The following is a 27,805-nucleotide window of genomic DNA, read 5'->3' as shown; positions in this document are numbered from 1 at the left end:
AAATGTGAACCAAGGGAATGATTTCACCAGTTTCCCACAGATGACATGTGGTAAATTTTGGATTCAAATCCAGGTCTGTTCACTCTAATTCCAATATTTTTGCCATTGAATGCCCATAGCTCAAACATAGAAAATTTGAAGATAATTAGAACCAAATCAACTAGACATTTGAATAGTAACTGAGTCCTGAGTCACTCCCAATATCCTTAGTTTTATTTGGATATATAAATGGTATGCTCAATTTTAGTCAAGAAAAATGACCAAATGGCTAGAAATTTCATTGTTTTGACCAGTATTCGAGCCAGAAAATATAGTTCTCTCTATATATATTTTCTCAGGATCCATTATATTAGATTATTGGTATACTTAGATTTCTCTAATTTACTATAGGCAGAACTCTGTATTGCTATGTTCCCTCACTAGTGACTCATATAGAATGCAGCAGGGTCATTAGTCATACTGACTTGAGCAATCTTGATCATATTATGACCACCCTGACTTCTTTTTCATTAGCAGCTGATTGTAACAAATTAATGCTAAATTGGTTTTGCTGAAGTTTAGTGTCTTCAACAATCAATACCAGTTTTTCCTGTGGTCTTTTCCTTATAGATTGATCTAGTCATAGTATGCTTCTGGAAGTCCCAACATTTTCCTTAGGGAGATTTGGAGCCTGGTATGATATGGCCTAGTAGTACCAGTTTTCATCATATATCTGTCTATAAACACCAGATACTTTTAAAACAGAGCAAACCAAAAAATCCTCATGATTTCCCCCTCACATTTTTTATTATCCTTCTTCTTATGTTCACTTGTAATTTCCTATTTTTTTTATTTAGTTAGTTCTTTTTCATTTCTTCCTTTCCAATTGATATAAGTGTGATGGAATGAGGAAAACAAAAAGAAACATTTGATTTGGAAGTAGTTAAAATGGAGATGGGAGAAGGGATATGTTAAGCCTGGCTGAGCCATTAACTACCTTTCTCTAAGATTCAACTCTAAGGTGAAGGAGTTGAACACAGATGATCTCAAAGTTCCCTTAGAGTTTTAAATTCTATGAAATCATGTCGATCAAATTTATTATTATTTCTTCAAATCAAAATGACAAAATCTAGAAAATATTTTGCTTTCAAATAAAACCTTTATTTAAAATATTATAAAAGTTTATGTGGGTGTGCATTTGTGCACAAGTTATGGTTATAATCATAGACCAATCTATTTGCAAAGGAAACAGACCATCTACAAATTTGTAGGTAGGATATAGAAAAGTAAATAAAGAACCAGAAGGTCTTTTGGCTATGTTTTTATGTGCCCATGCAATCAATCCATATCTCTTGAATTTTTCTCATTTAGCTTAGCAAGAAAGAAATCTATATAAGATGTATAAATATATGTGTATATGTGTGTATGTGTTTATATATATATACATATATATATATATATATATATATACTGGAATATTCTCAAGAGATCATGTAAATTAATAGATATGTCATAAGAGAACATATGAATTAAAGCATGAAGCACTTGGATTATTAATTTTGGGGGAGAGGAGGTTGGGTATTGGGAGAGGAGTAAACCATGAAAGAAACTGTCAGATATTTGGATAGCTTTTCTGTGGATGATGTGTTAGAATTTTTTTATCCTTTGGATCATGAGAGTAGAGAAGACCAATAATAGTCTTTCCAATGTATTATATATCTGAACTTTTTCAACCCACCTGTCTATCACTAAACACATGACCCATTATGCCAATTCCAGACAAAATGTTTGGTAGCATCAATAAATTTTGAGAATAATTTCACTTTTAGAGTGAAATATTTGTATAGAATTCCATCCATCAATGCACAAAGCAATAATGATTTTCCAAAATGTGAAATCTAATGATATCATTCTATTATTTTTTTAAAAAAAAAATCTGGTAGTTCCCTATTATCTTTAGCATCAAAAATAAATCATTTTTTGGTCCTCAAAACTCTTCAAAACATCATTCCAAACTGTGTTTCCAGACCCTTTACACATTAGACTTTCCCATCCACTGAATAATCCATTTTAATAGGCATTCTGACTATTCTTCATATATAAAACACCATATCTTGCATCTATCTTTCAACCTTTGAACTGTTTCCATACATGAAATGTATTCTATCCTCCACCTCTTGGAATTTCTGATTTTCTTTAAGAATCAGATTAAGCTCCATCTTTTAAGTGACAGTTTTCCTTATTTCTCCCAGATACTATTGTCTTCACTTAAAAAATAATTTGTATTTATTTTGTGTGTATTTATTTTCTTATATGTACACTAGTCTCTCCCTATAGAGTATTAGCCCCTTGAGGTCAAAGACTGTTCAATTTTGTTTTTGTACCTAAAATGCCTGGCACACAAGAAGTGCTTCAAACATTTTCTTGATTGATTGCTATATAGTCTTAAAGTATTGCCTGTGGCTCTTAGAAGTGACTTGTCTTGAATCATATAGTCATTATTCATTAAAAACCTCACATTAGTGAAAGGTTCTCTAACTCAAAGACTAACCATCTGTCTTTTGTTTCAAACTGATGATCTGAATATGAAGCCTGGTCTTCTTTTCATTGATGAGGTATGGTCTCAAATATGCTACTAGGGTAGGTTTTTCTTTAATTGTCATGAAAAATATAACAAACTATTTAGAGTAAATACCATTGCAAGAAAAGAAACGAAAACCAAAAATTGGACACCACCACCACCACCACCTGTTAGTAAGACTAATTAGATGTTAGAGAAAATTCATTCTTTTAGTTGACAATATAGTCTTTTCTCCTTTTCATATTGAAGGATTATCTGACACATTTTAAAACTAGGAGGCTTGCAAGATCGATGGTTTTCGGCATTAGTTTTGATAATATTTTTCTTTAAAATCACCAATGATTTTCTTCCCTTGCCCCTGTGACTTAGGAGGTCTCATACAAGCTCTGCTTAAAGAGCTCTTGGAAGGAATCTCTTGAGTAAATGTACAAAACATTATAATGCTTCTCAGAGAAGTATGTGTGTCTGCATACACACACATATATAGATACATAGCATATATTTATATACACATATATGTACAGAGATATATATTTATTCAACATACATGTATATATACAAATTTATATAGTATACATTTGAAAAAATATATTTTCAAAATCCCTTCAGAGGGGTTGCCTTGAGCTGAGTCTATACAAATCTAGACCATAAATTAATGAAAGGCATTAAACCAAGAAGCTGGTAAGGAAATTTACCAACATTTAAAAAAAATCAGAGTAAGGTGGTATCATTAATGCTATTAGTAGAGACTGACCTCTGACTTTTCTCTTGGATTATCAAGATAGTACTCTCCATAGCTTGATATGGCAGGCTTAGAAATTTAAACACTAAATCATGCTTATGGTCAATATATGTCATAATTGCTGAATCATTCAGCACTAAACACCAAATGCAACCTGATGATGATAAATACATCTTATACACTGGAGAGATGCTAAATAAGCATATTAATGAAACATGAAAATGATGTGTAAGTGACAAGAAGCAGTGACTGTTGGTAAATGGAAATTACAAGAAGAGTTCACATAGGCTAATAGGCATAATGTAGTTTAATTAGGCTGTTCTGGTGAAACTAACTGGTTAGTTCTTCCCTGTATGCGGTATTTCATCTTCTACATCCAGACTTTTGTAAAATATTCCTATATAATGCTACCCTCCTCTTGACAGAAAGTTGATGTTGTCAGTATGAAGAATGAAACATACAATTGTGAACAATGTGGGAATTTGTAATGTTTTGCTTGATTTTAAGTATTTTTTATAAGGGTTTATTTTTTCTTTTTTGCAAAGCAGGAGGGGAGGAAAATACCTAAATATCTAGAGTATACTATATTTGCACTTCTGCTACTTAGAATCACTCACTTCCATCAAAGCCGTACTACATATTGCCTCCTATATGGAGACCTCCTTGATCATCTATTTATTAGCTTATTATTGTTTTTACATTCATCTTATTTTGCATCTATTTGATATTTATTTCTGTATATGTTTATTGCCCAGGTAGAATGTAATGTTCTGGAGGGCAGGAGTTGTTCACATCTCTAAATTCTATGAACTTATACTTGCCTACATCTCTAGCACCCAGTATCTCACACAGAGAAGACATTTAACAATGAATGTTTAAAAAAAAAAACAAAAAAAAAAAAACAATGAATGTTTGTTGATTGATCATCTTCCAGAGAGACCCAAGGCTTCATTTTAATGAATACAACTTTGAAGGCCTATGTAAACTAATATCATCCAAAAGATACTGTCTCCATCATTATAAGTTTTATGTGGAAGGATTATTAGAAGGACTAATGTTCTTTCAATATGCTATCAAACTATCTAGCCTCTAAATTTTGATTACCAATCATTAAAACTGAGAAAAGCTCAATCTTTACAAGAAATTAAGGACTAAACATTATCAAAATAATATAAAAGTTCAGATGAAAAATAAAGAAAAGTAGGAAATTAGGGGTATAGACATTTTATTTGAACAATAAACAAAAGTCATGATATTTGTTTTTCTGATCCCACAATATTGACATAGGCTAATATGTGACTGATTTACTTTCCCCTCCAAGTCCTGAGTTTTCTATGAATTTATTCATTGGTTACCACTGGATCAGGCATTCTATAAAAGAGTATATCTGAAGTCAATTGCTACATTGTAAAAGTCAACATGAATCTTGTTCTTTGTTCCTCCTCTGTCACCTAATAACTGTTCAAACTACCACATTTCCTTGACTCTCTCTAATTGATAGACCCAGATTTTTAGTTTTTTACCAGATTCTTAACCTATTGCCTCTTACCTCTGATATATGTGTGTTCTTTAACACTTGAGGAATGTTTGTATTTTTTTAAACTACTCTCTTGCCCAGATAAGCAGGCTATTCAGGTTCCTTTGCTGAGCTGAGTGGTAATATTCTACCTCACTGTTTCATTCTGACTTCTTGAATACTCTCTGACTTTTATTCTTTTTCTTGACTTCTGATCTCCAATCCAGACTAAAGGCTTCCAGACACTCTTTGAATCTGTCCCTTTCTCAGGCCTGTCTTTGCATTTTTTCTTATCTTAACTTGACCCAGCCACATTCTTATTTCCCACCCTCCTTAGCCAATCCATTGCTGTCCATAGTCCTGATATAAATTTCTCTTTTCAAAAAAGACATTTTACTTTGTTCCACATTGTGGAGAAGCACAAATTCCAAGTCAGTAAAATTGTTGTGGGCAGCATCGATGAATCTGGCAACAATCAACTTAAGATAATTAGTAAAATAGTTTTAAAAAAATCATGTGTGAAAGTTGCGCCTGTTCTGAAGGGTTTAAAGTTTGTAGTTCTGAAAATTATTATAGGCTCAAAGATCATTTAGCATAGAGTTTAAATGCCAAAGAAATTTTAAGGACAGAGGAAAACATATTCCAGCATTTTCTTAATGTCTTTAATCTTTAGTATAATATACTGCATCGTAGGGAAGTTTTAAAGACTTCAAAAATATTCAAAGAGATAATATTAAGTCAAATAACCAAAATCTGTGTAAAATTTCCTGAATAGTATGCATCTTTAAAAATTTTAGAGCTAATATTGATTTTTTCCATTTAATTTAAACAAAGCATTGAACTAGTCTTTAGACATTGCATTTTAATATTTGGTTAGAACTTGATAGTGATAACAGAATAAGTGCAGCAATATATTATTCAGTTTTCAATTAATTTATTGACTCCACTTTCATGAAATACTAAGGGGTAATTCAGTTTAAGAAATATATTAACCACATCCACTGTGGTGAACATTTCAGTTGAATCCCTACTATGCCACATAATTTAAGTCTGGCTACATATACACATATGTCTGGATTTAATGTGAGCTGCTCTGGATATCAGAGAAGAAAGGTATAGGACTTTCAAAAAACAAAAACAAAAAAAAAACCAAGAGCTAAGTAAACCAGCCATGCCATTGATTGATTGTCTTCCTATACATAGATTGGATCACTAAGTAGCTTTTAAAACTTATTAGCATGTTGGATTTTCTGCTCCAAGTAGCTGCACATCCCAGCAGAGACATGCAGAACTAGCCAAGCTTCAAGAGGCAAAGGTCAGCTCTCAGAATTACTTACGTTGACAGCCGTAGTGCCAGGAATTTCCTGGCAGACACTCATCACATTTACGCCCTGTTGTTCCCGTCTTACACTCACAAAATCCTGTGCCATTACAACGGTCATGGATTGAGCCCAAAGGGTTACAAAAACACTCTGTAGAAACAAGACAACACACATACTGGAGACAGGTCCATATAGCTCATAAATTACAAGCAAAGGGAGCATTTCCATCCTATTACTTAAAGAGATCCTGACCACTAATGAAATGACTATTTTAGATCCATTTAGGTACTTACTTAGCCTTCTCTAATACTGTTTATTAGAGGGGAGAAAGTCAACTGAAAACTAGAGGGCATAAAACATAATGTACTTTGACTCTAACCCACTATAATGGAGATTCCATTTTAAAGTACATTTTTTCACTTAGATTAATGAATATTATACGAAGTTTGTATGTCAAGGATACATCTCCATGTGTGCCATCATTGGAAAATCTGTTTTAAATTATTTAAATGGGCTTCTCTATAATACTTAATATGAAGTTCTTCTGAATATCTTGAAGATACACTTTTCTAGTAGTGAGTACACTATACACTACTTATTACAAATTATTTTGTAATAATAACTTATTACCAAGATTCTCTTACTTTTGTCTTTGGAACTGTCCTTAGTTAAAGTATTTGTTATAGTTATGAGTACAGGTTGTACTTATTAGGTGACTCGCCATAGTTTTTACTGATCCCAAAGTAACAGCCTAAGTAAAGAAGTATATTTCCCAACTCAAAGGAATTACAGTAGATATAATTTATAAATCACATTTTTCTTATGACTCTTTTTATATAACCACTGTTAACATGTGAAAGGGAAATGAAATTTTATATTTTTCATATAGTCAGGCACTCATTGATAAGATATGCTCTCACTACTTGGGAAAAACCTGTTTAAGATTAAAAAGATGATTGGAAATTACTTAGATTTCTACAAGACACTTAGGCAAAGTCAGTTAGAAGATAGTTTGCCACACTAGGAATAAGTAGCTTAAATATTAGACCCCCCATCTTTTTGTAATCTGAGATAAGTACTTTATGCTTTCTGTAATTTATTTTTCCCTACTATTATAATTATGTATGCCTTATGATTAATTAGAATTCTTTAGATAATAATATTTTTAAGGAATATTAATTTAAATCAGCAAAGCCACTGATAGGTATGCCCTGAGTTCCTGTAATGGAGCTAGATCTGGAAATCATGACAAGAAAGAAAGAGATGAAAAAGATTGGATGTTAAGACTGTTATCTAGAAGTTTATATTTGATCCTTATAAGTATTTTTCTCCTCAACACTGGAATTGTTTCAAAATATAAACTTAAACATTTTTAAAAATAAAATATTGGCATTTTATATGTTTAGGAGAAAATTGATCATCTGTTTCCTGTTATTTATAATTTATAAATTACAGGTAATATTACTAACATTCTGTCTATTTAAGAAGTTTCAGTACCTCTGAAAAAAACATGCTTCTATAATAATAATCCAATCAATTAAGTAACAACGGTAATTAATGACTGTAAGGACCTGAATGCCAACTTTCCCTCCCACCCCAACCCCTCCTACTGTGAAACATTTGAGCAGCAGAAGGCTTCTCAGTGGGTATCACAGGAAAAGTTGGTTATTTGGATGTTACTCAGACATTCTTAGAAATAACTTATGAGTCAAGGTTCAGTATAAAATGCACCTTAAAAATTAAGAATTTGGTTATTAGTAAAATATTTAACTTAAAAATTTATATAACACAATCTAATAGGGAAAGGAGAATAGTCTATTTCTCATTTATGAGTCTAGAAAGGAGAAATAAAGTTTACATTGGATTGGTGTCGCACTGCTTTATAATTCCTCTCATTTATAAAAATAACACTTTATAGTTTACAAAGCACCTTTCATACATTAACTCACTTGATCTCCACAACAGATCTGTGACGGAGGGATAGAGAGCTGCTATGATTATCCCTCTTTGCCCCCATTTTAAAAGATAATGAAACTGAGATTTTGGAAGTTTTCCACTACCATGAAGCTAGTAGGTGTCAGAGATGGAATTTGAACCCAAGGTCTATATGATTCACAGGTCATGATTTTATCCATGATACCATATTTCTTTGTGTTACTCATCTATGGAGGTCACAGTTATTTGCCTTACTTTAAAATATTTTTAAAGTGCTTTTCAATCTCTAAAGTGTTATATAAATGTTAGCAATCTTCCTCATAACATTTTAGTTGTTTACTTGACAAGATACTTTGAGATTATGAATTATCTGATTTTTGGATTTTAGGGTAAATTCAATAGTTGATGGTATACTCATGACTTTGAGATATGCTTAGCACATCAGCAATGATCACACACTAACTTGCTGGATATCTAAATCACAGCATTAACAAGACATACTCGATCACATGGACCATGTATCTCTTGTTGCCAGTTTAATTGGATGATATATACATGTGAGAAACATGTGACTATGCCATTTTCATGTAATTACTGTGTCACCACAGGGAAATTACATGCGTCTTTGAAGATATGATAGTTATGTTTGGGACATGTATGAAAATGGAAAATATCATTAGTGATCATGAAGCATTTATTTTGGTCCACTGTGCATATGAAGTAGCCTTAAAAATTTATATTCCTCAGAAAATAAAAATAATACTAACAATTTTCTATGTATATTTCACCAAAGCCTTGGTTTTATTTTATTCATACACATGATCATATGACAATTGAGGTAAAAATTTGGCAGAAAAAAATTGCTGTTGATGGACAGCACATAGCAGAAGTTCTGCTATGGGAAAGTGATGGATTTTTGTTTAAATGTTAAAAAGGTGAGGAGTCAGATGAGACTCAAAATTTCAAGCCAATTGATTCTTTTCTAAATGCCTAATTTTATAATAGTGAATTGGATGAATTCCCATACATTTTTATCAGCTCTTTCTTTCTAAAGTAAAATTAAATTTAACTCTCAAGCACTTTCATGCAAACATACTTAAGCCCAATTGGCAAACTCCTCTTCTTCTAAGGCAAACCAATTCTCAAAGGCCCTCCAATCTTAATTGGAACTTAGAGCATAAATATGGGAAATGCTGGCAGTACACAGGTATTCCTTTAGGTCATTATTTTTTTCCTGATGGGCTACAAGAGTCACTTAGAACTCATATAACTTCTGAGTGAATCTTTATTTAGAAGATTCTGTGGAAACTTGCTATGTAACAGTCTACATATAATAGGTATTTTAGATACACATGGAAAATATTCAAACAAACTCATATATGTCATAATTATGTCTCTTTACATGCATTGATTCCAATAAGAAATAATCCACTTGGGGGTTACACTGGAGTTATACATTTTTGTTTAGAATATGTCAACCTTTTTTAAAAAAATCTGTTTTTTAAACAAAATTGGGGGCAGAGTAATAGCATTACTGTCAAATTTCAAGCATACCTAAAAGACTCTCTTAATACTTACCAAGAACTACAGTTGATTTGAATAGTGTCAGACTATGAACAGACACTTGTATGATTCCATAAAAAAGATTTCCCAGTTGCTCAGAATTTTGCTAAACAAACTTCTTTTGCAAATGTTGAAAACAACTTGCTCTTGAACAGTGTAATTTTCTTTAGCAAATATCATTGTAAAAAGACATGTTAAGCTTTCCATATTGTCATCACCAGTAGAGGTGTTTAAACACACACACACACACACACACACACACACACACACAATTTTAATCTCAGGGTAATTAAGTGAGTTTTTTTTTGATAGAGACAGAGGCTTTGGTTTGATAGGCAGAGGTGTATTGTGTGGTTCATCTGCAAATTTGGCATGAGACCTAACTAAATGATAAAATAGATTGAGTAAAACTAGATGAAATCACTTAACAATTGAAATTGAAAGTTAATTTAAGTAAAACCCACCCTAAGTTATTCATGTTTTCCCTTTTTAATCTAGAAACTTATGAAATTATTTGAAAAGGTTTAAATTTTACATTTATTTAAAGTGTTTTAATTTGGTTCCTGTTTTGTTGACTATCTTGCAAGTAAGATGTTTTTCGACTATGACATTTGGATGATTTAAGATGAGACCCAATACAAGTGGGATTCTCGAGATAAGGCTCAAGAAAGGCTCCATTCTTTCTGGTTTTCTTGAATACAAATCATATATATATATATATATATATATATATATATATATACACACACATATATATGTTACATATATATATATATATCACAAAATATTTGTAAATGTTATAAAGACTATACTTTTGCCTATTTCTAAATAGTTATTAAGTAGAGTTGATTCTGTTCAAAATCACATAATTCAGAGTCAGCTTATATTTAAAAAAATAATAAAAATGTCTGAAAAACTCAATCTGATTGTGCATGTCCCTGAAGTATAAGGGAAAGAGCTCTGGAGACATGCTTCTTAAGCTGAATATGCTCTTTAGGGAAAAAATAATCACTTAATTACACTGAGCCTTAATTTTCACATTCTTAAAATGGGGAAAGCATAAGATCATAACATTTGTTGTGAGAATAAAAGTTAAGAAATAAGAAATGACAGAGAAAAATAATGTAGAATATCATATACTCCAGTATTTCAAGAAATCCTTGATTTCAATGAGTTTCCTTTTCATGCTTTCCAGCTACTACTAACCAACAAACTTCACAATATCTCCACATATTAGTAGATAATATTCATGAATTGTGGCAAAAATATGTAATAACAACAATTTGTGGACAACCTTTTGAGCATGAAACTCTTCAAATTGATTTACACTCAGCATGACTATATTTCTATAAGATTTGTCAGGACTTCTGATTTAGGAATAGGTTTTTAAGGTCCCAGGGCAATCTCCACATAATGATGAGATATGTTTGAAGGACTTTAATGAAGATCATATGTTTTTGTACTAATTAATTTTAAGTAAACTATACATTTTATGTTCCTGATGTTAAGAATAATTGAATATTGGAAATAGAAGGGGAAATTAGAAGTCATTTAGTAAGTAGAATTATAAGATTCTTGCAGACAGAAAACAATTGCCTTTGTATCACTGTGGTTGGTGTAGACTTAATAAATGCTTAATTAATGGATGAATTAGTCTATTATTCATTGGAGGACTTGTTATTACAGATGTAGAAATTTAACACAAGTGAGATGAAATGATGTGCCCAATATTAACCAAATGACAGATCTGGAATTAGAACTTATGTAGGTCATCTGATTCCATCAACAAAGTTGTGTTTTCCTCAACACAATGCCATTTCTAAATGATATTACACTCCAGAAGGACTCTGGTGGTCACGACAATGGACATGGATTGATGATTTTTAGGAAAGTGATCATCTTTCTTTTTTCAGCTTGTATGAAACATTAAAATAACCCCATTTATAAAAACCTCTCAGAATAAGTTCCCTCATCTATACAATAGAGACAATAATACTATGTTCCCATAATAAATCCTACACAAATCAATATTTTTTTCGGAACTTCTTTCTCGACATACTGTTGGCTGACTTCATGTGAATGTTTTTCTTGGAGAAGCTTTTGATTTCACTCCTGTATCTTAGCCACTTCCTAGGATTTATCTGGAAATAAGCCACTTTCATTTATATTTGACAAAACCAATGACATGTGCTTACTACCAGCCTTTATTCTTGCTCATTAAAGTGATGCCTGCCTTTCCCTGAAAGTATTTTTCTAGGTTCTTAACCTGTTTCCCTGTTTCTTAGGTGCTATGAGAATATCTATCAATTTCTCTCTTCCCCTCCTCTCCCTCCCTCCCTGCCTTCCTCCCCTTTCTTCCTTCCCTTTCTTCCTCCCTACCTTTCTTTCTCTGTGTGCGTATGTGTGTCTTTTCTCTCTTTCTCTCTGTGTGTAGGCATGTTTTTCATTTTTCTGTAACTCCCTTGGCTTATTGGGACATATATTTCATTAATATCATATGATGTTTTCTTATGATATTTTATCATGATATATTTTTCTTATGATATGGTCCATTTTATAGTTCCAAAAATATACATTTAGATTTGTATTGTCTAGGTGTTTAAGACTTTAAATGTGTCCTTCCAATTTAATTTTGATTTTAAAAAAAGATTTCTGTTACATAATAATACATTGGAAGTACACATTTATGAATTGGAATAGATGTTTATGGAACACTTACTTTATGTTATAGTCTATAAAATAACCTCTTCTATATATAAAATAAATGGATTTCTAGAAATTGAAGTTTAAAGTGAAATTCAATTTTGAAGATCTATTTTTTTTCTATCCTAATATCTTATCATGGTGTGGAGATGACTTTTAGATTTAGGTGTAACAGTTTTGATAATGAGCTTACTTAATGATGGAATGTGACTCTTTTCATAATTTTGAAGTTTTAGTGTAGGTTAAGTTAATAGGGTCATAGGCCATTAGATTAAGAGATATTAGGATCCTTAGTAACCATCTGATCCAACTTTCTTATCTGGAAACAGATAGGGGATCCTGAAAGGTTTTAATGACTTGTCAAAGGTCAAATAGGTTTCAGAAGGCTGGCTCCCAGGAGATTTTTTTTTTCTGCCACAGTAATTCACAATGATCCTCATTGCTTTAAAAACAGGGAAACACAGCCATGCAAACTACTAAAATCATATATCTTGAACATATCATTAATCTTTAACATTGGTGGACACTATGAAATAAGACCTTTATTCCCCTATAAAATATGAGCAGTAACAGTGATATCTGAGCAGTGTAACAAGCAGGATAGCAGTAGTGATACTTCTGGTATGGTTGGTGAGTGAATTGGATTTGGAGGACTCACTGCCACCAGGTTCTGTAAAGTCCACGCAAAATGTAGAGACAGTGGGCAACAGTTATTCAAGTTCCTAACCTGGCTGTACTTATTCTCTAGCCATGGAGGGAAGGAGAGTAATTTTTTTGCTTTCTGTCACAAAAGTGAGAATCCAGAATCCACATTCATATTTTATAGCAAAACCCAAAGAATGAAATTTTTGTCATCATAGATCAATAAACCAAGGGCTAGTTATTAATGAATTCTAATTTCAGAAACTTAAATGTTAATCCATCCATATTTATTAAGGATCAATTATGTACAAGGTGGAATTAGTTCCCAAATGCATTCAACCTATTAAAGCAAACATTTGCTAGAATGACTTTTCATATCTTGAACCAAATTTAGAAGGCATATGAAAAAGTGCAAGCAAATTATTACAGAGTTCTAAGATTTTAGGGAGAGCAGGGGAGAATGAACTCTTTACCACTTTTAACCATTATCTTCTGCATAATCATTAAAATGGTTAAAGCACATCTCTCAAACTCAGATTTCAACTGTGTGAGTTTGAAATCTACCTCAGAGATACTTGCATCCAAAGAAAGAGCTCATTCTGACTTGACTATTCAATAGTTGTGTTGCACATCACTAGCCTCTGATAAGCAGGTCCCAACAGCTCAAAAGGGCCCAGAACAAAAGCCAGAATGAGAATGAAACTGACCTATGCATACATTTTCATCGTCCAGCTGTGCAGAAGCATTTCTGAAGTAGCCCAGCCTGCATAACTCACAGTGTTGCCCTCTAGTGTTGTGTTTACAGCTCACGCAAATGACTGTATTGAGCAACTCGATATAACTGCACCGTTTGGAGTGGCCGAAGCATTCACAGTCTTTCAAGGAAGAACAGAAATGTATACACAAAAGTATACAGTAGTAGAGTCATTGCACATCACATGCTTAGATCAAATGAAGCATGAATAAAAGATGGCTGAATGGCAGGACAGATACGGGAAGTGATGAAGCACATGAGGACATATGTTTTGACTGGCATGGAAGGAGCATCTGTTGCAAGCAGGATAGAATAGTCAGAGACATTCATAACATGACTGAAGAGAGTTCTTAGCAGAATAGATGAAATGGAAGCATTTACAGTTGTACACCTTTTAGGATTTGGGAAGAGTTCAAATTCCAATGATGCAAATGCCCATTTATTTATTTTTTTTGCACACTTAAGACAAGGATAATGACTTTAACAACCCTTTCTCTGGTGCTCTCAGTTTAAAACAGAGAAGGGAGAGAGTTTTATGAGCTTTGGAATCCTGAGTATTTTGCCACTCTCTTAGCAAGCTCACAACCCTTTACCAAAAAAAAAAAAAAAAAAAAAAAAAAAAAAAAAATGCCAAATTTAATTGGGATCTATACTCTGAACATTTCTCCTTTCTTTCAGCAATTTCTCAATGACTAGAGAAAGACTACTCTAAGTGAGAACAATACTTTATGTGTGAGAACAATACTTTATGTGACTTTATAACAACTAGGAAAAGTTGGAGAATCTTCAAGTGAAAATAACTTTTAAATTAAATATTCATTTGTCTTTCAAGTTTCAAGTTTGGGGTTTAAACTTGTCAGGAATAGGCAGACATTGCAATTCCACATTAGTGGGGGTTTTGGCTCTTTAGGAGATTTGAAGTACACCAGGGTACTAATAGTCTCATACTTTAAAGTAAAATGAGATAGGGAGACAACCAAAAAAGATAAAATGGATATGATCATAAGACAAGAAGAAGGAATATCAACTCCCTTCCTGTTACTGATGAAAAATCATGACTTAGTTGAACCCTGCCAAGGACAACACATGTTTTATTTACAGGAAAAATTATTGGTAGAAGTAATTATTGTTGGAAAACAGAAAGATATGTGTATGAAGAAGAGAGGATGGAGAGTTTATGAGGGTAGAAAGGTTTCTTTATTTTTTCCCCTAAGGTATAAATAAAGGCAGGTGATTCTTCCTCCATGTAGGCAGACAGAGTATGTGTGTATGTGGGGAAATACCTAGAAAATATACTAGTAGTCTCACTTGTCAAAAATATATATTTCCCAGTAGTCCTCTGGTAGCCTTCTACTATCATACAAGTACTTTACCAACTAGGATGACTAAGAATGTAAAGCAACAGTTTTATCTTCTTTACAGGCCTGAAGTGGCCATTTTTGCATTCACTTCTTCAGATTAGTCAACAAAGACAAGGCCATATAGCTAATTGGTTATTTAAAATGCATACCTTTATAGAATCATGACCATAGAGCTGGAAGGGACATTACACATTATTTAACCCAAACTTCTCATCTTATTAAAAAGGAAACTGAGGCTCAAAGAAGTTAAGTGGCTTGCCAAATATCACATAAACAGGAGAACCAAAATTTAAACCCACGTCAACTCTAAATTCAGTGCTCTTTCCATTATACCACAATAATCTTCACCAAACATCAATACTCGTTAACATAGTTCAGGTTAGTTTATTAATAGAATTAGTTATCATCTTAGAAAGAAGGAATCAGAGTCCTGAAGAAAGAGAATATAAGGAAAATAAGGTTTTTTATGGATGGTGGTGAAAAGAAAACATGAGGGGTAAATAGATGCTCACTGGGCAGAGGTACAACATGGGGTCACTAGTTGCTTGGAGAGAAATCTCACAGAAAACAAACAGACCATTTGGTAGTTATATTTAGGATCAACTTATTGGGGATGAAGGATAGGGAGATGAGTATATGCATATTTTGGGGTTGATGTCAGTAAACAGACATTTCTGATCTGTTTAATTTTCTAGAAAATAGTATTAGAAATGTAAAACATGATGTAAAACGTTCCAGAACTAAAAATCCAGTTTCACTACAATCACATTACACTTGGTCAGAGTGCCTACTCCCTGAACCTTGAAAAAAAAGGGTGAATCCTGTGACACCTCCTGAATAAATTTTTTGGGCCATAATTAATTTTGGCCTGAAATTCCAACAGTGGACATCAAGTAAGAAAACTATATTTCTGGAGTAGCATAGCCAAATGCATTTGTCATAAAGGAATGAGGAATTGTGAGGGAATATATTATTCTACATAATGGTATTGACAGAATTAATTCCTTAAGAAGTCATCTAGAGAAGTTTAGGATTTTTGATAGGGGTAATGGAGAGATTAAAGCTTCTTTGCACTCTTGATTTTTCTTGATCAGGAGCTTACTTAGTCTGGAAATGGATCCACATTGAGGGGAATGTTTCATTTGTTCGTCACTCTAGGTTGGGCCCATTTCTACCCAGCATCACGGAACTAGGGTGGAGGGATTCCTAAAAATACTTCCTTGTAGACATTTGTGTCATTTTTTAGGAATTTTTCTAGTGACCAGAACTGCTCCTAGGAAGACTGCATTTTTTAAAAATGGTGAACTATCCATGTTGCCCTGAAAAAACTAAAATTTTCATTCAGCAAAAGTTGTATCAATAAGGAGTTTCTATTCCCTTATTCCTCTCTGTTTCTTACTGTGAATCTGCAGAGACATTTTATAAACAAGATTACCACCTAGTATATAATATGCTTTATATTGAATTTTTGCATCCTGAAGGCTCCATTATGGTGTTGATATATCTATAAAGAACTACCTGATCTTAGCAGAATACTGATTAGCAAAACTTGAAAGGAGAAGTTTAATTACCTTAGGAGACATCAATCCTAATCAAAACTTTGCATAGAGCAGGAACTCTGTAAAGACCTTTAAGGTTTAACATGGTTATAATTTAAGATGGGAAATAATGCTAACAATGTTTTGATAAAATTTGAGCAACACATATACCTCTTTTGGTTCCTAAATAGATCAATAATACACCTCCTGAGGTAAAAAGAGGATGAGACGGTAAATGTGGAAATGTTTTGGAAAAAAAAAGCAACCTGTAACTGCAAAGTACTAGGTATCATTTTTAAAAATAGGGAACTTAAAACATAGGATCATAGATCTTTATCTGAAAGGGACTAGTCTTTCAACTAACTGAACCCTCTCATTTAGCATTCACCACATATAACCAGGATAAACATTTACAGTCCTCAAGCATAGTGTACATTAGTTTATCAAATTAATTAGTTACCATGTTAAGATACAATGAGAAGGACCCTGAGGAGATAGTAATTGATATTTATAATAATGATTCCCATAATGCTTTAAGACCTGACGCAGAGGAAGACCTCTCAAAAGGCATAAGCATCCCCTTAATTTTGCTGTTAACTTGGTTTCTTATTTCCAACCATTCTAGAGTGAATTTACAAAGAAAGATTAAATTGTTAAAACTTTGGATGTTAAGAAATCATTCCTATCCTGGTAAATCACCTCTAGGACTGAATTTGTTAATTCTTCATAATTTCTTTAAGTGTAATATGAGAACAGCCAGAGAAAACTACTAAAATGGACTTAAATGGTATGGAAAGATAGAAAGTATGCTGTCATCCTCATTATAATCATCAACAAGAGCAATAAATACTTTTTGAATTGCTGCTATGTCTAAGACCCCATGCTAGGCACAACAGGAGATATATGGCCTTTGTTTGCTGGATGCTTACAGTACAGTGGGAGAGATAGAGAATATGAATACAAAGACAAATAACAGAAATGTAGCACAATACTACATGCCAAGTGAGTCATGTAAACCCAGGAAATCAGAGGAGAGGAAAAAAAAACCCGACAGTAGACAGAGAATTTTTGCAGAAGGAAGATTGGAAATGTTGATTTAATTCAGATGATTAGAAATGAATATGTTTGGAAATGATTCAGAATGAGCTCAAAGAGATGTGGAGTGAAGAAGAGTATAAGAATAAGAAAGTTAAAAGGTAGCTAACAGTTGGAATCAAATTTCTGTTTTACAGTTTTTGTTGTTTTTCTCCCCTTTGGCATCTGGATGATGAGGTATATGTCACAATTCAGTGGCATATAATGTTTTAAAAATAAACACTGTCGGTTTTTGGACAAATGAGGAAAGGCTAGAATTCTCTCATTTGATCATTTTGATAAAGGGAAAGTAACATCGTTAAGAACTAATTAGTGCAAATAATGAAGACAGTATATCGCATTATTTGAATTCTAACAGTATTTTCACTGGATTGGAATCAATTACCATATTTTTTATAATTATATTTTTAAATAGTGTGAAATTTAAATATGTGTAGTAACTTTATAGGAGTTGTTGGCATTAATTTGGAACTAGGTGCAAGTAGGGGTTTTAAATATGGTGAGACATCATATTTTCCATTTTTCAGAGGTTTAGTTTAAGGAAAAAATATTTGTTCTTTCACTTTTGAGACCTATGTTCTGACTTAAATCCATATTTCTAAAATGTTGGAAAAGCTAGAGAATACAATAAATTATTATTTCATGGAGATAGAGATGTGGGTTGCAGAAATATATTTATCTGGAAGTAATAAAAGGAATATCCTCAAACTCTTGATTTAAGCAGAGGGAAGAGAAAAAATTAGGATTATTATGGAACCAATTCATGACTGTAGAGAGTCACTGTTAAATTTTCATTATGAAGGAAACTGGCAAAAGCTACAAATTAACATCTGATTTACTGTTTTGTTGATTAACTAGATTTTAAAAAGTGATAAAAATATTCATAATTTAGATTTAACTTAAAAGTGTGTCATGTGTACATATTTTTCTTGTGGAGAGGCAATATTAAATATTTACTGCCATAAAACTGATGGGGGGCATTGTACAATTGTATCTGAAATATTTTCCTAATAATTTAAAATAATTCTTCCCATAATTCAATGAAGTGAAGATCTAGAAAAAGTTTACTTCTGAAACCAAAAATTCTATTTTAACCAATCACAATGAAAGGTTTGTTAGAGAGACTTTAGATAGATGGAATGTCCTTCTGTGTCTCTGTGTCTCTGTCTCCATCTCTCATCTCTCTCTGTCTCTGTCTCTCTGTCTCTCTCTGTGTGTATCTCTTTCTGTATCTCTCTTTCTCACATCTCTCTCAGATAGGAACTTTGGATACTCATTGTCTTGTTTGCACAAAGATTTATCATTGTCTATAAAAGGTCTAGAAACTCTTTGCTCAGGATTGTGACTAGCCCAAAGACTCAAATTATAAAATCAATTAGATGTGAATGAATGCATCTATAGGAAAGGTGTATATCTTGTTACTCATTAGATAAAGATTTCCTATTTTTGACAGAATGTTAGGATATCCTAAGTTCATTTTAATCAAGAAAACACTGATTAAATGACATAAGATCAAAATTTAGGTTAAAGCACCTCTGACAAATACAATTTAAAGTAAGCTATTGTTCTGAATAGAGCCTAAAAAGATAAATTTTTAAAAATTCCTTTTGTGCACTTAGTTTTTACTCTGGATGCATAGATTTAAATATTCTTAAGAGTGATGAGGAAAATAATTTCTGCTTTATTCTCAGTGTCTTGATTTGATTCTAATTAAGACCCTATATTCCCCATGTAACACCAACATCTCACTTATCACATTATGATGTATACATATATACATATGTATATGTATACATACATATATACTTATATACATATCCACATATTTATGTCTGTGTATATGTTCACATGAATGTCATCAATGCACATTTATCCCATTAGTATAAAATTTAAAAAACTTTCGAGTTTTTGAATACAGTTAGATTTTTCAAAAATCTCCTTTTAATCCTTCTTGATATTTAAAACACATGTTTTGTGGAAAGTCAAGAGATGTATTTCAGACAATCTTGGCTTCATTCTCTCTCCTCAATATTTCTTGACTAATGTTTCTGTACAAAACACAAAGGGACAAATTCTGTTTGGATTGGATCTTTGGAAGCCACTTGATTAAATTTCACCAGGAATAGTCAGGCTTGTTTTGATCATTTTCACTGACTAGGTCAAATTTTGACAACGAAACTTATTTCTCTGTAATTGGTATTGCATGAAAGATGACACATGCCCAACAATTAAGTATGAAAAACAAAATGCACCTGTCATGTACAACACATTTAAAGGGAAATGGTGACACAAAGGAAAATGTTCCCTGAAGAATCTTCAGCCTATGAGTGACAGATGTGAGCTGAGCTTGAATGGGCTGCCCATGAGTCACAGATGAGAAATCACTATCTATCATTTAAAGCAGGCAAAATAACTCTTATATTTCCAGAAAATGATGCAATTATGTAATCTGAAACATTTCTATCAGTAAAGTGCCCCAAAGGCTAAAATTATTGGAAGTATAAATTTGATCATTTCCAATATCTCATGGGGGAGATTACTCCTTTTTCACTGAATAATGTGAACAAATGGAATTGCATCTACTATTCTTTTCTAGTAGGAGAAAAAAAAGTACATGAAACTCATATAAGTGGGTTTCTTTATTTACCATATAAATGAGTAACCACATTAAAACTCAAACACTCATTTTCAAAACAGGAACCTAAACTGTTATATTCTTATTCACACATCAATCCCACAGAAAACAAACGTGGCAGCATTGTTTTAATTGCAAGCAAATTTAAGTGTGAAACATTTTTTGGGGGGGGGGAAGGGGAAATGTATGGTTGACATTCTCAGTGCTACTAGATGCATCTACTGGTATCATCCACATGCCTCACCGAGAAGCTGATGGGAACACTTCACAGATATTCTAGATTCATACAGTGCAATGTTTCACAACACATAACACCATGAAATCACTGTATGAATCCAAGAATTCCTACCTCTCTTGTGGTTTGCAACTTGAACAGAAGAAACTGTTGACAAAGCTAATTTGGGAGCAACTGGATAGTTTAAAAGAATGAACAGCAAATTAGAAAGGTACCACATAAGAACAAAAGAGCAACTTTCAAAAACGTAATCATTTGGCAATGAAATTTTAAAACTAAATCAACCTGAAAAGAAACCCTACATGAGTATACTATTTGTAACTGTTGTTTCTGGGTTCTTTTTGTTTATTTTGGCTCATTTGTTTATTTTTTGCTTCATTATTTGGCTTGCTATCATTTAAAAAGATGGGTGCTTCTTGGCTGAAAACTGTTAAACATTGTCAGTAATGAAAATTAAATAGATGGGTATTATTGAAATTGTGCCATTACAGGTCAAGAGGAAACAGGATGGTTTAGACATATAATACAGATAATTTAGGAGCTTTAGTAGGCCTGTTTTCCCTTAGTAGAAGGATTTTTAAAAATTTGTATTCCTTTTATTCCATTTCATCATATTATTTGGTTTGTGAAAACGAAAGCTTAGAATACATACCATCAGTTTGCTTATCTCTGATTGAATAGGCTAGTTACAGAGTTATGGTGTAGCTTCTTAAATGCTGAATTGAATGGATTGAACCAACTCAGTCAAGACCACCAGGCCAATTTGCCCAGTTCCAATATGATGGGTTCCCTAGACATCTAGATATTAATTGCAGAAATCCAGTCTTTGTGGTCTAGAAATTCCTGTGATTATTAGGCATATCATCTTTGTGGAAATATCAGTCTCAAAATGATGACCTATCTCTTCTCATTTTTTCTGGTTACTAGTTGTTAACCAATTTTTCATGAAGGATAGTTTCCACAAGGATAAAAGATCCCATTAAGATGACAAGACAAAGTACAACTAAGCTGAGATAGGATAGGTCTAAAGCAGAGGTGGGGAATCTCTTTTTTTCTGCCAAGGTTCATTTGGGTATTTATAACATCATTTGCTGGTCACACAAAATTGTCAACTTAAAAACTTAAGCATGGGTTGCTGTACATAGCTTTCAGCTTATAATTGCCTACAATTGTTTTGGCAGGGTCAGACCAAATGATTTTGAGGGCCTTTTATGACCCAGGGGCCAGATATTCCCCACCCCTGTCCTCAACTAAATTTTCCAATCAAAAACTTTATGCCAATTGGTCAATTTTGAAATAAACCCATTTGTACTCAGCCACAGCAGTGAACAACAACAACAACAACAACAAAAGAACATTACTTAACAGCTACTATAGAAGGGTTTTGTGCTGTGACCCTTACAGAATTGAAGCAAGATTATTTAAATAGGTCTTTTGGGGATTTTGAACAATAGCTAATTTTGGACAATTGGCAATGAATTTCAGAGGGTTAAGTAGGTTGTAGATTCTCTTATTGTATATTTTATTGAACTATAAAATCCTGTGGAAAATATTCAATGGTACTATATTGAAAATGGTGTCATTTAAGTTGCTGGGAAATAACACAACTAAATCAGTCTATTAATCCTTATAGAATTATCCTAAAAGGGACAGAGCTTGATCTGTATTTCTCCTTACTTGTAAACATGTGGAAACTTGGGGAAAATTCATTTATAGCAGATGATTAAGATAATTCTATTTGTTAGTAATGTATGTATCTAGGGCAGTCTCTGTTTCATCACTGATCAAGGACTGAAAATGCAGTCCTTCCAATTGAATTCTTCAACAAATTGCTAATATATTTTGTTTTGCTGAGCAACTATTTCCTGGTTCCTCCTTTTGCTCATTTCCTTCTCCATCTGTATTCATTAGAGTTTAAAAGGAACATCCTGTATATAAGAACCAGGCCAAGCTGAAGGCCAAAGATATGAGTTTATTTATTTGTCTGCATGAAGGGGAGATGGGGAAGAGGAAAAAAGGGAACTAATGTTATAAAAAAGTCTTCATTTACATTTGTCTACAGACAGTGGAACTTAAAAGTTAAAGTGAGACCCAATGCCAATATATCTTGTCTATTTATTACTGAGTTTTAAACCGTGGTTATATTTCATCCCATGACACTAATCACCAAACAGGCTGTCAATAATGTTGTCTGAGTCACTGGAATTGGGCAAAGAGATCTATTGCACTGAGGACAGAAGACAATTTGCCATCAGTACTTTAATAAGTAAGGGAATGCTTACTTAAAAAATATCAAAGACAGATGATCATATGCTAAACACCTTTGTTAAAGTCTAGTTCAAAGTTCATATGTTAAACACCTTTGTTGAGGTCTAGTTCAAAGGGGAAGACAGATCCAAATTTCAATAATACAGTCTAAAGAAAATATCAGTATGAATGATCAAGAAATCACAAAGCTGTTTTCCAAAATTCTATTCCATTCCATGTACAAAGTTTTATAATTTCAGTTCATTTAAAAATATAAAAGCAAACAAGAAACATTTAAAATGGATTTGATGTAGACAATGAAGCATCATGAATTTATCATGTTATTCATAATGTATATGGTACTGTGATAGCTGCATAACTATAAATATATATTAAAACTGCTTTTTCTAGGGGCAGATGTTCTGTGTAAATATTCTACATGCTTATAATTTTGGTAATAATTTTTTTCTTTAATACTATTGTATGTCCAAAATCTTCTTTGCCATAGACAAAGCTCTCCCTTCTGGTTCTTTCTTGTATTTGATTATGTGTGTGTGTGTGTGTGTGTGTGTGTGTATATGTATGTGAATGCTTTTGAGTGCCAAGGGAAAAAAGAAAGCAAAGGAACTTCGGTGATTTTGAGATCAGGAGGAATTTTACAGGTTCCTACCTTGCTTTGGATTAGAAACCTCAAGGGAAGAAATATTCGGCCATATCCTATCAAACTTGGGAGGATCTGCATACGTCAGGAAAAATTAGGATTGTTATTTTCATTTCTAGGATATTGCTGTTGGGTCTAAACAGAAAACTGTATGGACAAAGACACAAACCACAAACATCTGCTCCTTAACTTGTCCATGGTTCACTTAAACCATACATGACGTCCACACTGAACAACAACAACAACAACAACAACAACAACAACAACAACAAGGAAAAAAAAAACAAGCAATTGATGATTCCCAAAACATCAAATGGAAATTCAATATATGGCCTCTTCATCACTAAGGCTATATATTGGTTGTCATGTTTGGATTATGCCCACTTGGAATAAGTTTTATTGTTTTTTTATAATTCAACTGCTTATGGAAAATGTCTGAAACAAGTTGAGAATGTAATAATTTCTTACTAATAGCTTCCATCTCAGGCAATCCACATCTATGGATATGAACTAGTCTCGTTAGTCTTTTCTAAAGAAGACTGTTACAGTATATTTTAAGTGTGAGCCATTATCTTTTAAAACATATGAATCTAGGGAGTACTTCTTTAAAAAGCATACCCTGACAGGGAAAAAAAAAATGATTAACCAATGACTATTGTAACGCAATATACTAATTCAATATACTAATACTACCGTTTTTCCATGAAAAATTTTAACCTCAGTTTACTGGTTAAAAGCCGCAAGTTGCTATTTTAGAGTTGTTTTCCAAATCCACTTGTGTCTGTCAATGTTGAGAAAATATATGATTTGTCAATGTAGAAAAAGTATTAGGAAAGGAAAGTGCACATATTCAGAATTAGAGTTGTAAATCCCTTTAATTGTGGTGGAGAAGTAATGGTTACTTCACTGGATAACCTTGGATTTGGAGTCAGGAATCATGCTTTCAAAAATGGATATGACTCTTCCTAGCTTTGCAACCATGGACAAATCACCTAATCTCTCTGAAACTCAGCTTTCTCTTCCTTAAAATGAGGCATAATAATGCTTGCATTATCTACATCATTGGGTTGTTGTGAGGAAAGCATTGAATATACTTTGAAATGTTAAATAAATACAAGTTGTGATCATTATATTCCATCTAGGCCCAGTTCAAGTCCAGCTTCCTCTAATGAAACATTCCTTAGGCATCCCAACTCACATTTATATCCTTCTCTTCTTCATTTTAATAGCACTAAGGATCAAGCAACAATAAAGTGTCATAGAAAATGTATTCTATTAGCAGATTAAGGTCTAGGTTCTAACCTTGGTTCCGTTTTTGTTGTTTGTATTTTCCAGTCATTTTAAAATCTTTAAGATCCCACTTGGGGTCTTGGAAGAGATACTGGGGAGTGCTTTGCCATGTCCTCCAAATCATTAAACAAATGAAGAAACTGAAGCAGACAGGGTTAAATGACTTGACCAGGGTCACACAATTAGTATCTGAGGCCAGACTTGAACTCAGGAATATGTCTATATCTTCCTGACTCTAGATCTGGTGTTCTATGCATACTGCCATTTACAATTACTTAGATAAGTTAAAGTACTTGGCACATAGTGGATAATTACTTGTTATATGAAGAACTTTCCTTGGAGCTTAAATTTTCTCATCTATAAATTAGGGATGATATTATCTTTGCATGGTTTTCCCCACAGAACTCTTTTTTTTTTTTTTTTTTTTTTGGTAAATCTTAAAGTATTATAGACACAGGAGTTGTTACTATTATAAGGGACAAATTTTATAATAGGCTAAAAGTGATCTCTCACTATAAAGGATCTTAAAGACATAATGGTTCATAGCTAGATGGCTCATTTAATATATATCATATATGTAAGTGAGTTAATTAGTGACGTTTTAAAAGTTAACTCTCCATGTAAATTGGAAGATCCTTGAAATGTAAAGAGCAAGCTCTATCCTTTCTCATACATAAATAGTGCAGAGTATAGTGCCCTACAGGGGAGTATAAGGCAAATAGGGTGCTTGATTTGGAATTAGGAAGATCTGAGTTCAAAATTGTCTTTAGACACTTTTGAATGTGTGATCCTAGATAAGTCACTAAACCCCCCTCAATCTCAGTTTTCTCATCTATTAAAAAGTATTCAGATTTACATGAACATTAAAATTATATAAAATGTGCTACTTGATTCTAGCCCAATGGAAATATGAAATGAAAATTTGAATAATGTGACCTCTTCAGTGGGTTCATTTTTTTCACTAATAGAGACTTAATTATAATAGCATTTACTTCATAGGATTGTTTGAGATAATGTGTGAAAAGTGCTTTCTAAAGCTTCAAATTCTGTATACCTGCTAGCTATTTGTATCATCAATAAGCTCAATAAATACTTATTGTATAAACCAAAAGTTATAAATTGAATACAAAAACCAACACCCAAATTTGTTTTTTAGCAGTATTCAGTCTTTTTTTCTTTGAAAAGAATTGTTGCATATGGATTGGGTCTGGTGAAGGGAAAGGAGTACTAGAAGAAATTAGGTAATGTAACAAACTATATCAATAAAATTTTAAAAGAAAGTATTCATTAGGAAAAAAATACGTATTGTTAGTTCCAAAAAAATTCATCAAATTGTTTCCTCCACTAATACTATATAGAAGGCAAACAGGATCATGTCATAGGTATATCACAGGGTTTTCTGTCTTCTGATATTCTTTTATCATTACAAAAGTATTCAAAAAATTGATCTACTAATGTTGTAATATTACCAGACTGTATCTATCTGATATCAAAATAACTGAATGAGGTATAAAAAACTGATCACATTATATTTTGCTTGCCCAAAGCTGAAGATCCAGAAAGTGTAAATTACCGCCCCCCCCCCCTTTTCCTTTATCTTGTTCCCATTGTTCTCAACTGGATCTTGAACATTGCAGAGATAAAATTCCTACATGATATCTGGAAATGTTTAATTTCACATAGGGTTTGATGTCATGTAATCAGTCAGTCAACAAGCATTTTAAAAGTAACCACTATGTGCCAAGCACTGTGCTAAGTAAGCACTGGTGATATAATAACAAAAAAACCCTTCTTGCTTATAATGAATATGCATTCTAATGGAAAGTAAAACATATAATAACTAGGGAATATAAGAAAAATAGAATAGATTGTTATCTTTAAGTCTTCATTTTTGAAGAGGACCAATGACATGGAATGTTGTCTGGACTTGTGAGTAAATTGGATCTAAGCAAGGCAGAGTTGTACAGTTGAAAGTAATATGACAGAGAGGGCAGCAGCAGCTGCAAGGACCAGAAATGGCCTCCTGCAAAAAAAAATAGGATTTGAACTGAGTTTTAAAGGAAGTCAGGGAAACTAATATGGGAGACACACAGTACAAAGCATGGAGATGAGAGTTGGAAACACAGGTGAACTGATGCCCCTAGATGGTAGAGGGTAGGTAGTTATAAAGTATATGAAGACTGAAAAAAAGACAAGGTTAGGAAGAAATTTAGATGCAAACAGAGGACTTGGTATTTGGACATGGAGATAATTGAAAGCTACTTAAGTTCAATGCACAGGGAAGCTGACATTGGGAGGTCAACTCTTTAGAGAAAAATCATTTTGGTATCTAAAATAGAGGCTAGATTGGAGTGGGGAGAGACTTGAGGCAGAGAGATCGGTCAGAAAACTATTGCTCAAAAATACTTTGAAAACTTGGGCATGATACTAATTAAAATAAGTACTCTTTATAATAGAAAATAGGTGACAGCTTTGAATAAAGTACGAATTTGCATTTTGAGTGAGAATTGGGAATTATTTACTTAAAGTGTGTGTGTGTGTGTGTAAGCAAATGAAATTCTATACTCTGTCTTGAGCTGTTCTAAGAAGTAACTTCCTTTTTGCAGTAGAATCCAGTATAATGTTTAAGTTGGCATATTTACAGCTAATGAGGAGACTCCTTTATCTTAGTGAATTGACAGTTATACAGTTATACAGTTATACTATAGGATGACTTTTTGCTGAATCATTTCTGAGAAACTTCTTCTCAGAAATGATTCAGCAAAAAGTCATCCTATAGTTAAAGCAAATCAATCCATACATTAGTTCATGCTTCAATTAAACAACCACTCAATTGAACATTATCCAAAGAACATTTTTAGAAAGTCTGTATTTTAATGATGTCATAAATTTATTTATGTTTGTTTTTTATTTAAATTGTATTATAGGATGTTGAGGAGCCAATTAATTTTAAGTGTCTTCCAGTATTTGGTCCAACCTGAAGGTTGGGTAGATATTCCCAATCTC

General features: G+C 32.7%; 1 protein-coding gene across 7 annotated transcripts in view; it reads right to left on the bottom strand.

Annotated features, from left to right (window-relative positions):
* Positions 1-27,805, bottom strand: part of NTNG1 (netrin G1) — a 432,645-nt gene that overhangs the window by 49,857 nt on the left and 354,983 nt on the right. For 3 of the 7 annotated variants that reach the window (XM_031967180.1, XM_031967178.1, XM_031967179.1), the window contains exons 6-7: positions 23,519-23,584; positions 20,716-20,775 (exon numbers count right to left, since the gene is read on the bottom strand). The exons of 1 other annotated variant lie outside the window; for it this stretch is intronic. In XM_031967180.1, the coding sequence (XP_031823040.1) occupies positions 20,716-20,775; positions 23,519-23,584 (126 nt within the window). Of the gene's footprint in view, positions 1-6,155; positions 6,291-13,690; positions 13,859-20,715; positions 20,776-23,434; positions 23,585-27,805 lie in introns of those variants that run through there. 3 more of the 7 variants (XM_031967184.1, XM_031967181.1, XM_031967183.1) reach the window with 3 other exon arrangements.

Source organism: Sarcophilus harrisii, chromosome 4, assembly GCF_902635505.1.
Source record: "Sarcophilus harrisii chromosome 4, mSarHar1.11, whole genome shotgun sequence".
In the NCBI taxonomy this organism is placed as follows: Eukaryota; Metazoa; Chordata; class Mammalia; order Dasyuromorphia; family Dasyuridae; genus Sarcophilus; species Sarcophilus harrisii.
This window is presented reverse-complemented; position numbering and strand designations above follow the sequence as displayed.